This window comes from Diabrotica virgifera, chromosome 2 (genome assembly GCF_917563875.1).
Source record: "Diabrotica virgifera virgifera chromosome 2, PGI_DIABVI_V3a".
NCBI classification, from domain to species: Eukaryota; Metazoa; Arthropoda; class Insecta; order Coleoptera; family Chrysomelidae; genus Diabrotica; species Diabrotica virgifera.
Window position 1 is genome coordinate 183,769,773 of NC_065444.1, and position 12,178 is coordinate 183,781,950.

Genomic DNA, 12,178 nt, shown 5'->3' on the forward strand with positions numbered 1-12,178 from the left:
AGGACGTGTATGATGGGTAGAGGTGGGTGTCGTATGATAGTTGAGGGGTATTAACTGTCACAGGGACAGGTTAGGAGCTAGGTTGAAGGACAGAGGACAGCTGCTCCACTTTGTCGCCTTTTACGATGAGCAGGAGAAGCTGTGGAGGTATTCTACTTGAGTGGCGCGCCTCCACACGGGAGAATCTACAGACAGTTGTTTCTCTTTTAACTTCATCAGTGTAGATTATTGCCCCATTGCCCGCATCTGAATCAAAACGAAATGAGATTGTCTTTTTAAGGGGAATTTCAAAAATAGATTCAAATCCACCATAAGAACGCTGCCGCGACATCTATTAAAAAAATAGGAAGTTCCAGATACAGAATCCAATAGTAAATATAATAATGGACACTAATTTAAATTAAATCTAAAACTTTCCTAATTAGAATCCTTTCTCTGTTAACATATTTTCCTAGACGAAAGGATCTTTTCCTAGACGAATGAAAGCGGAATGTGCTTGCATATTGTAGAATCCTTTCCGTTTTCTATATTCGGCATCTCTATGCCTTGTAAATTGTGGAAGGCAGAGATTAGGATGTTAACAGATAAAGGTTCTAATAAGGAAAGTTTTAGATTTAAATTAGTGTCTATTATTATATTTATTAATGGATTCTGTATCTGGGACTTCCCATTTTGGAGAATTAATATTTTATCCAAATAATATTAATAATATTATTTGGATATAAATAATATTAATCCAAAATAACCTACATATTTGCAACCACCATTACATACAGCAAAATAAAAAATAAATCCATAAGTTTGGACAATCCAGTAATCCAGATATCATAAAAAATAAAAAATTCCTGATAAATAATAATATCCTGAGTTTTTTCGATATTATACAAATTATACACGATATACCTACATGATCGATTATTGAAAGATTAGATTTTTCTATTTGCTTCATGCAAATGAGAGATTTATCAGGAATACTGACTTTGACATAGACAGCTGTGATTACTCACCTCCTACAAAATTTGTAAACAAGATGTGAGTGCTAATAAATAGTTAATCTTAATCACAGGATATTAAATTTATTAATGAAAATACCTTATCAGACTCAAATAATGATAGAATATTAAATTAATCAGCGTTATTACAATTGTAATGTACGTATAATCAGTTCAACCGATCAATAATAAACAAAAGAAAAAGAAATGTCTCTCATAGCAGATGTATTATTAAATTGGAAGATATTTATTGTAGGGGTTGGTTTGTTAACGTCAATTTCTATTATAAATAGTGCATTTCCTCTACTACCTGTAAGTGGTGTTACATTTTTAAGTTTTTCTGTACTGATTTGGTTTGGATCTCTTTGCATTACCTTCTTCTATTTACATAAGTTGTTGCAAAGAAATGAACCACTAGAAATTATTAAAGTAAGTAAACACCACAAGAAGGAACCTGTTAAAGTAAAACCAGACCCGAAAAAGCTGGATGGCCTAGTTGGAGATATTGACAAATATTTTTTAAGTATCTGGTATGTGTATATTAGTAGTGATGCTGAGTTTACTAAGGAGAGTAGAGTATTCCTTGAAGATGTTATCAAGAGGTTAGTAGAGGTCCAATCATGTGTACATAATAAGGTTTTAACCCACAGTATATTGAATATATTTTTGAGACACTTAAAAGAATACAGAAGAGGATTAAAAAGAAAGGAAAAGTACTCTGGAAATATTGAAGAATTGTATAGGTAAGTGCTTTCATTATTCTAAAACCTGCTTTAACACTTTGACTGACATGTGTATACCTGACTATAAACAGTGTCTGAGCCAATGAACTGTCAACACCCATGGAATGGGCAAGAAGTGAATTTAATGACGCCAGGATGAGATAGCGCTAGTCAGGGAAGGAGGGAAGATAATGGCCATCTTTCCTAAACAAAAAATTTATAGTGGTAGTCAGCGTTGCCAGCTTGGGGTATTTTTCCATAATTTTGGAGTAATTTGAAAACGTCTAGAGGAATTTTTCTAAGCAGAAATGGTTGTGGAGGGACAATTATGAGATATTTTAAGGGGTCATGGTAAATTAAATTTGCGTATATACGTAGAACTGTATAATTATACTCTCATATAATCGAAGACGATAGGACCTATGAATTATTTCCAAGGCCCTCTGTTGATAAATAGTATAATTTTGGTTTACTGTTCTCTACATTTGACTACTAATTTATTAAAATGCGTCAAAAATTTAAATTTAAGGGGTTTGAGCTTCAATTTGAGGGAATTTCAGTTTCTAAGTGGGGGATTTATAAAACCACATCTGGCAACTCTGGTCATTATGATAATATCCAACCAATGAAGAAGTCAAATTTTCCCTGACAAGCTCTGTCTCTCTCTAGGACCTCTCACTTGTATGTTGGCCGCAATGTCGCTTCACTGTTTAAATGGGATGGGGCCATTCCATCCGTGTTGACAGTTCATTGGTCTGAGCTCAAACTTCCACATGCATATTCATGTATATACACAGTCACTAAAGACTGTTTCGCTATGTGTATTCATACATGAAGCATATAATAAAAAACTTTTCCCAGGTCATGTGTATATCTTTCGTACACTAATCAAACTACACACAATTTAATTAAATTATTTAAACAATGTATCTCAGATGTGTGGATAAACAATTTTAAATACATTTTTATAAACCAATTACTTAGTGTGGCCAACAGGACTCTTCTGGTGAATTTGGTGTGGCAGTCAAAGTGTTAAACATAATATTTTAAAATTGATACAGGTATAATACTGTATGCTTTACTACCAAAAATTTATAATAATATTTACAAGGAATGTAAGTGAATATGCAATGCATCTATATTGCTTGGTATTTATGTAGGTACCTATACCAATTTCATATCGCCGGTACCAATTTCATATCGCCGGTCCAGAACAAGAATGATGTAACTGCAAAACGCCAAATTTCTCAGGAGAACAAAAAAACCATTTTTAACTATTTAAAACAGGGATTAAATAAGGAGTAATCGTCCAGGAACAACATTATTTATTTATTTATTTATTTATTTATTCATGGGCAAGCCCTATTCAGATATAAATGTTACAATGTTCTAAATTATATAACATTAATGTTAACCAATTATATAACATAAATGTTAACCAATTATATAACATAAATTATCATAATATAACATAACAAAGTGGTTTGAGAAAAAATAATTCTATGAGTAGTGCAGTTACAAAAAAAGAAAAAAAAAGAATAAGATAACATATAGGTCAGTACAATTACAAACAAAAGATATCACCTAAATCAATTCAGAAATGTTCCAAGGTGTAACGGTTTGGGTTATCTAATACATACAGGTCATGTAACACTAATCACAATACAAAAGCTCTGGCCGAAAGTATTAAAAAGTTAGGGAAGAAATATGATTTTTAAAGCAGGAAACTGATATATTAAAAATTTCGAGGTTATTTAATGAGTTAGCTAATCGAAGAGTTCTAGGAATAAATGTGTTGTAAGAATAATTGAATCTATGAAAAGATACATAAAAGGTTTGCACCTGCCTAGTCTAACAACTGGGGACAAATAGAGATATTTTGGAGAGAAGCTTGGGGCAATTACACAGCCCGTTGATAATTTTAAATAAAATTATTAAGTCTCTTTGTTTTCTGCGTACCTCAAGAGGAGGTAAGTTCAGTATGCGCTCTAATACAGAATAGTCATAGTATACATGCATCTTAGTAGCAGTATATCTCAGAAAATTGTGTTGGACAGCCTCAAGTTTCAGTTTATGAGTAAAGTAATAGGGGGACCAAATTGTGGAACAGTAATCGAAATGAGATCTAACCAGGGAGAAATAAAGGGATTTAATAGCTGAGATGTTTGTAAAGTCTCTGGTGGTTCTTTTTATAAAGCCAAGCATCTTCATAGACTTCTGTATTGTACTGGAAATGTGTGATTTATAGCTAAGGGCGGAGTCAAGGATCACACCTAGATCCCTAGTTTCAGAGGCAGAATGTAAGGTCAGATTATTTATACTATATTCGAAGATGATTGGATGATGAGTTCGAGGGAAACGAAGAATATGGCATTTGGATGCATTCAAACACATACCATTTTGCATACACCAGTTAGATAGGCGATCAATATCACCTTGTAGACTAAGTGAATCAGCCTCACATGTGATTATTTTAAAACATTTTAAATCATCAGTGAATAACAAAGTTTCACCCACTTGGAAACAGGGTATTAGATCATTGATAAATATATTAAACAACAGAGGTCCCAAGTGTGATCCTTGTGTACACCTGAGGTAACAGAGATGGTATGAGAATAGTAATGATTAACCCTGACAATTTGCGATATTTGCGTATAAATAAAGTTTATGAATCAAGAGCTCATGATTAACTTTGTCGAAAGCTTTGGAAAGGTCAGTATACACAGAGTCAACTTGTAAACCCCTCTCAAGAGCATCTGGCAAAAAATCAACATATGTTATGAGACCCAATTCTGCAGATTTTTGTAAATCCAAATTGTTGGGCCCCTATAATTGGCGAGAAGTCATAACTTAAATAATCGGAAGTAATGCTCTCAAAAACTTTATTAATAGCACTAAGAATAGAAATGGGACGATAGTTACCTATATCCGATTTTCGACCTGATTTATATATTGGAGTGACATAAGAGTTTTTCCAGTAGTCTGGAAATTCCCCTGTTAATAGAGACTTATTAAATATATAAAAAAGTGGGCGCGATAGAATGAAGCTGAATGTTTTAAGGAAAGTAGGGGGAATTACATCAGGACCAGGACCCTTGTTGGTATTGAGTTCAGACAGTTTTTCGAAAATTTTTGAAATTTCAATGTGATAATTAGACAAATTAACCAAAGGTGAAATTTGGGTTACATGCGGATGTAAGGATTGGTTTGTATAGACGGAAGAGAATTGGTTAGCAAAAAGATTAGCAATATCAGTTCCATTGAAGGCAGTATGATCTCCAAGAGTCATTGTATTAGGTATAGAGTTACTTTCCCTTTTACTACTTACAACTTTCCAAAAGGATTTAACGGTATTAATAATGGAGTGTTCGGTACGTTGAATGCAATCGGCATAACACTGTCTTTATAAAAATTTACATCTAGTTCTTAAGTTACTAAATGCTGCATAACTTTCTGGACACCTTGTGCTATTGTATATCTTGTGCACTGATTTCTTCTCGTGAAGCAACTTCTTTAGCTCAGAGGAGTACCAGCATGGATATTTCTTATCACAGATTTTTTTTAGCGGAACAAAATGATTAATGATGGACTAAAAAATGTCGTAAAATACAGAAACCATGTCAGAGAGCTCTTTTCTTTGAAGTGCGCAATCCCAATTAATTGCTTCGAGGGAAGATCGAATTGCTGCATAGTCAGCATGAACAAAGTCATAATAATACTCTTCACCAGATGAATGATCATTTGTGATTTTGATTGGCAAACTTATGGTGTTTATTCTTACAATGATGGCTTTTATCTTTATCCCTATTGGTTGGAATTTCATTATTTTAATTTAATCTCCCCGTTTTCAACTCTATCTACAGTTGCGTCATTATTCATTTAAAAATTTTTAAATATTGAAAATAGTGATTAAATACAGTTTAACCGTCCAGGAGCATCGATATGGCATTTATTCTTATAATGATGAGTTTTAGTTTCATCCCTATTGGTCCGATTTTCATTATCTTAATTTACTTAATCCCCCCATTTTCAACCCTATTTACAGTTGCGTCATTATTCGTTTGAAACAAGTTATAAAATGGTGCATATTTCAATAACGATGCAACTACTCTGTAGTGGCTCAGCACATAGTTACAGTTCTGTCGCTTTTGTATCATCTGTACATAGTATGCTAGAAGTTATTTGCGCAATGAATACGAATTGACAAAATTTGCAGTTACGTGATTCTTGTTCCGGACCGGCGATATATCTATCCATGCTAGAGGTTGGCAACCAATATCACACTGTATTATCAATTAGGTACTCAATCTATTTCTGAGACTTTTCTTGTGGCATGTCTAATTTAATTACAACAAAATCATATAATATGATCACAACAATATACTAGTTAGTTGTGACATTATCAGTCTCATCACTGAGTCATTTATTTATTTATTCATGGACAAGCCCAATTCAAAAAAAGATTATTACACAATAATATTACAAAGACAAAAACAGAAACATAAACAGTGTCAACACAAAGAACAAATATTACAATATGTATTGGATAACAAAGCTGTTAAGTTAGTTAAAGGAAAAAAAATAACATTATGATATAAAAAACAAACAAAGTTTAAGCTTAAAAATTAATGATAGAAATTATATCATTAACATCTAGTTAACATTTAGTTATATTTGTATGTTTACCAAATGGTTTTTAAATCTATACAAGGAATTGCAGAATATATTTTATAGTCGAGGAAATGAAACTGAAAAAATGGCAAAACCTCGCAATTTTTTCGTCCAGCATCGATCTGTACAAAAATTTGGGATTTAGTATAGTGTCACGGTCCCAGGCCGGTCCTGTCAACGCCAGAACTCTCTGGCGCCGAAGTGTCTGAAACCCTGTTCGTCGGCGAGACAGCTATTTACGTATCGGCATATCTAGAAGAATCACCGAATACACCTTTTTTTATTGCTTTGTAAATAATACATATCTTTCGATTTTTTCTGGAAATCAGTAGAATAATTTTTATAACTATATAAAGAGACATTTTTGAAATTAGAGTTAGATATAAATTTGTTGTCGTCGGTCGAGTAACATTTTTCGATGTTCGGACGCGAAATAAATGTAAATGTAAATTGTACATATTAGACATTTAGATAAATTGTTGTTTTAGTGTAATCTTTAATAAAGCCGTGGTTATTTTGTAACGAATAAAAATAATGTAGTATTTTAATGTTAAGTTTGTAAATTAGTGTTATTAAAGGATATAAATTCAGTGTTCTTTATTTCTTTAAGTGTAAGTTAATAAAAATAAATAAAGTCAATTAAATTAAACTTAGTGCCTAAAAACATAAACAATAAAATAGTAGAGTCAACCACGTAAAAAGACAATTACATCACACTGGTGTCAGAAGTGGGATAAAAATAAATAAGTAATATAAGCTCGGTTTAATACAGTGTGGAATCTTTAATAATAACTAAATATAAATCGTAATAAATAAAGTGTGTGATCATGCCTTCCTTGTGTAAGCTAACAATTGCAGACCTGAGACTTGAATTGGAAGAAAGGGACCTGAGTTCTACTGGCAAAAAGGCTGATCTAGTTGAACGTCTGAAGAACGCACTAAAAGAAGAGGGTCATGATCCAGAAACTTACGTGTTTGAAGACAAGCATGCTGCTTTAATTTCGTCAATAACATCGTTAGAGAGCAAAGTTTCTAGTGAAATCTCCCAAGTTTCCTCGGATGTTTTGAAAGTTTCTACAGACATTACATCGTTAGAGAGCAAAGTTTCTAGTGAAATCTCCCAAGTTTCCTCGGATGTTTTGAAAGTTTCGACAGACATTACGTCGTTAGAGAGCAAAGTTTCTAGTGAAATCTCCCAAGTTTCCTCGGATGTTTTGAAAGTTTCGACAGACATTACATCGTTAGAGAACAAAGTCTCGACAGACATTACATCGTTAGAACATAGAGTTTCTAGTGATATTTTGAAAGTTTCGGGTGATATTTCATCCCTTGAAAGCAAGATGACTGACAAGATCTCTAAAGTAACTTCGGATTTTGACGACAAGATATCGTCCATAAAATCTACTTTTGAAGAAAAGATCAAGGAAATAGAAAAGAAAATGGAGGAAACGGAAAAAGTAGACAAAGGGATGGAACCCATCTTAACAGACATCAAAGATGATGAAACCAAATACAAACTGGAGCCACGGTCGATAGTTGAAGGGAGTGTAGGTCATGCCCGTGTTAAGGTGCCAAATTTCGACGGAAAGTCATCATGGAACAACTACATGAAACAGTTCGAATCGGCGGCCAGAGCGAACGGATGGTCCGAAAAAGAAAAAGCTGTAAACCTCACTATTGCTCTTCGAGGCGACGCTTTGGATGTCCTCCAGACCATAGCCGTAGAGGAGACAGATGACTTCGAGCAGCTTAAAAAGAGACTGAATATGCGATATGGGCACGAACATTTAGAGCATGTCTATCAGTCGCAGTTTAAAAATCGAAGACAAAAGAAAGATGAAGCTCTTCAAGAATACGAGGTCGATATTGCCAGGTTGGTACGATATGCATATCCAACAGCTCCCGAAGACATGATGGAAAAGTTGGCTGTTCAAACATTTATTGATGGCCTTTGTGATCATGAAATGCAAAGAACACTGCGATTAGCTCGTCACAAGACGCTGGTCGATGTCTTGTCTGCCGCCCTCGAATACGAATCAGCTATCCAGGCCTCTGGTGGGTACAGTAAAGTGAGGACTGTGAAAGAGGAACAGGATGAGGACAAACTTGACCAGCTTGTTAATATGATGAAAGACATTGCATCCAAGAAAACGAAGACCATAAGGTGCTGCAACTGTGGGGAAATGGGACACGTACGGAGTTCATGTAAGTACCCTAGGTACAATAACAATCAAGAGACTCACCAGCAGGAAAACTAGAACGGGTCGGCCTTAGGGGGGCAGCTTCGACCCGCAACTTTTCCAAAGACCCTCTCATACTAATAGCTTCTTTGAAATGTCGTGAAGATAGTGTATATGTGGATGGAGAAATAAATGGTAAAAAGTATACATTGTTGGTGGATACCGGAGCGACCAGGACCATTATACGACCGTCAGTTATAAACAGCCGTAAGAAACTCTTACCAACGAGGTTGCGACTGCGGACTGCCACAGGTGAAAATGCCAACATCCACGGAGAAATCCAGATACAATTAGGGATTGGAGCAGAAAAGTTCGTCCATACTGTCATAGTTGCAGACATCGAAGAAGATGTTATATTAGGAATGGACGTAATGAATTTGCATGGATTTCAATTGGATTTTAAGAACAGGGTAATCAAAGTTGGCAACGAGGAGGTATTTCTTCATCCACATGATGACAGCACTGTGCTAGCAGCCATTAAAGAAGATACAGTTGTGCCTGCGAGGAGTGAAACGATCATCGTAGCGCGGCTACAGGGAATTGTAGAAGAAGGAACACCTGTTATGATGGAGCCATGGAACCACGACGAGGAGGTTGGCCGAGGAATCATAATTGGAAAGGAATTGGTTACTTCTGCTAAAGAAATTCCCGTGAGATTGATTAATGTCAATGACTACCCGGTGACCATCAAGAAGGAGACCAAAGTAGGAACTTGTGTACCCGTGACGTCCATAATCCGTCAGACAACAACATCAGATAATTCCAACGACAAGTTCGACCAAATGGTTGCAGTTGCAGGCCAATCTCTAAATCAAGTGGAGAAAAGGAAATTAAGGGAATTTCTTCGGCAGTATCGTGACATATTCGTACCGAAAGAAGGAAAGACAGGAAGAACGACAGTTGTCAAACATAAAATTGACACTGGTACCGCTAGGCCAATTCGTCAATCAGCTCGACGATTACCACAGGCGAAGAGAGAGGAAGCTGAAAGGATTGTTCAAGAAATGAAGAAAGACGGGGTGATAGAAAGTTCTACGAGCCCATGGGTCTCTCCGGTGGTCCTGGTCAAGAAGAAAGATGAAACTACGAGGTTCTGTGTGGACTACCGTTTGTTGAACAATGTTACCAAGAAAGATAGTTATCCTTTGCCTCAGACCGACGACACGTTGGACACATTGGCTGGAAGTAAATTGTTTTCTACGTTGGACTTGAAGTCTGGATATTGGCAGGTAGAAATGGATCCAGTGGACAAAGAGAAGACGGCCTTTACGACAGGATCTGGATTATGGGAATTCAACGTTATGCCGTTTGGACTCTGTAACGCTCCTGCGACATTTGAGAGGCTTATGGAAAATGTGTTGAGAGGGTTATCTTGGAAAACATGCCTGGTGTATTTAGACGACATAATAGTTTTGGGGGAGACGTTTGAAGACCACCTGAAAAATTTAGAAGACGTTTTTAATCGACTTAAGGCTGCCCAGTTAATGTTAAACCCCAAGAAATGCCAGCTATTTCAAAGTAAAGTCAATTATCTAGGCCATATAGTCAGCAAAGAAGGAGTGGCCGTGGACAAAGGAAAAATCGATTCGATTAAGGAATGGCCTGAACCAACTGATAAACATCAAGTGAGAAGTTTTCTGGGACTATGTACTTACTACCGGAGGTTCATTAAGAAGTTTGCAGATATCGCTAAGCCATTAACGCGACTTACAGAGGAAGCAAGAGATTATTGCTGGGATGGAGACTGCCGAATGGCCTTTAAAACTTTGAAGAGGCATTTAATTACAGCGCCAATATTAGGGTATCCACTGCCCGAAGGAGAGTTCATCTTAGATACGGATGCAAGTAATGTGGGAATTGGAGGAGTGCTGTCGCAGATTCAAGAAGGACAGGAACGAGTCCTTGGATATTTTAGTAAAGTGCTTTCAAAACCTGAACGAAATTATTGCGTCACGAGAAGAGAACTTCTAGCAGTAGTGAAATCAGTAGAACACTTCTATCAATACCTCTATGGAAGGAAGTTTCTAATCCGAACCGACCATGCCGCCCTTAAATGGTTAATGCAGTTTAAGAATCCAGAGGGTCAGATAGCCAGATGGATTGAACGACTTCAGGAATACGATTTCAAGATCGAGCATCGGGCCGGAGTTAGCCACAAGAACGCTGATTCTCTATCTAGAAGACTGTGTCCAGCAGAATGTTCCCATTGCAACAAAACAGAGTCAAAGGAAGCAGCAGTACTAAGAACAACAGTGGTCAACGACGAGTGGACGCCTACCAAGATCAAGGAAGAACAAGAAAAAGATCCAGTTTTACAGAAGATTCGAAAATGGAAAGAAGAAAATCGTCGACCATCTTGGCAAGAAATATCAAGCCTAGGCTCAGTAGTTAAGACGTATTGGGCCCAGTGGGACTCATTTATCTTGGAAGACAGCTTGCTTAAACGAGTAATAGAAAATGATGATGGTTCAGTGAGGAGAACACAGTTGGTGATTCCAAAGAGCAGAGTAGCCGAAGTACTTCGTCAGTTACACGACAGTCCATCAGGAGGGCATTTTGGTGTAAAGAAGACCCTTCAGAGAATTCGGGAACGATTTTATTGGATGAATAGTTCCGACGATGTGAAGGACTGGTGTAAGAAATGTACTACCTGTGCTACAAGTAACGGACCCTACCGGAAAAGAAAGGCTCCTATGAGACAGTACAATGTTGGAAGTCCGTTTGAAAGAATAGCTTTGGATATTGCCGGGCCATTTCCAGAAAGTGACAATGGATGCAAATACATGTTGGTGGTAATGAATTACTTCACGAAGTGGGTGGAGATCTACGCAATTCCAGACCAGAAGGCCGCCACTATTGCAGATGTGTTAATCAAAGATTGCATCAGCCGATTTGGAGTACCTCTGGAGATCCATAGTGACCAAGGAAGGAACTTTGAGAGCGATCTATTTTAAGGAATCTGTGATAAACTAGGCATGAAGAAGACAAGAACCACGGCCTATCACCCGCAATCGGATGGAATGGTGGAGCGTATGAATAGGACAGTCGGCAAGTATTTGACAAAGATGGTGTCCAATCATCAACGAGACTGGGACCAGTACCTTCCGTTCTTCGCAATGGCCTATAGATCTGCTGTTAATGAATCAACTGGCCAAACACCAGCAAAAGTCCTATTTGGACGTGAGATGCGTCTACCCTGTGATCTAGAGTTTGGATGTCGACCTGGAGAAGATGTTGCTGGTGAGGATTACGTGAATGAATTACGAAGAAGAATGGACGATATACATGAGTTGGTCCGTTCTAATCTTCAGATCGCTAGCGACCGAATGAAGAAACGATACGATACCCAAGCTGAAAAGGGATGTTTCAAGGAGAACGACAAAGTCTGGCTTTATAATCCAAAGAAGCGAACAGGCTGCTCTCCCAAGTTGCAGCAGTTCTGGGAAGGTCCGTACCTCATTGTCAAGAAAATCAATGACGTTATCTACCGAATAAGCAAGATTCCTAGGGGAAAGCCGATGATAGTCCACCATAACCGGTTGGCGCCGTACGA

The 12,178-nt window shown here is 36.8% G+C and overlaps 1 protein-coding gene across 3 annotated transcripts in view; it reads left to right on the top strand.

Moving 5' to 3' along the window:
* The first annotated feature begins 1,020 nt into the window (after positions 1-1,020).
* Positions 1,021-12,178, top strand: part of LOC114334891 (uncharacterized) — a 150,618-nt gene continuing 139,460 nt past the window's right edge. For all 3 annotated transcript variants that reach the window (XM_050642970.1, XM_050642971.1, XM_050642972.1), the window contains exon 1: positions 1,021-1,735. In XM_050642970.1, coding sequence (XP_050498927.1) covers positions 1,200-1,735 — 536 coding nt within the window. In that variant the 5' untranslated portion in view covers positions 1,021-1,199. The remainder of the gene's footprint in view (positions 1,736-12,178) is intronic.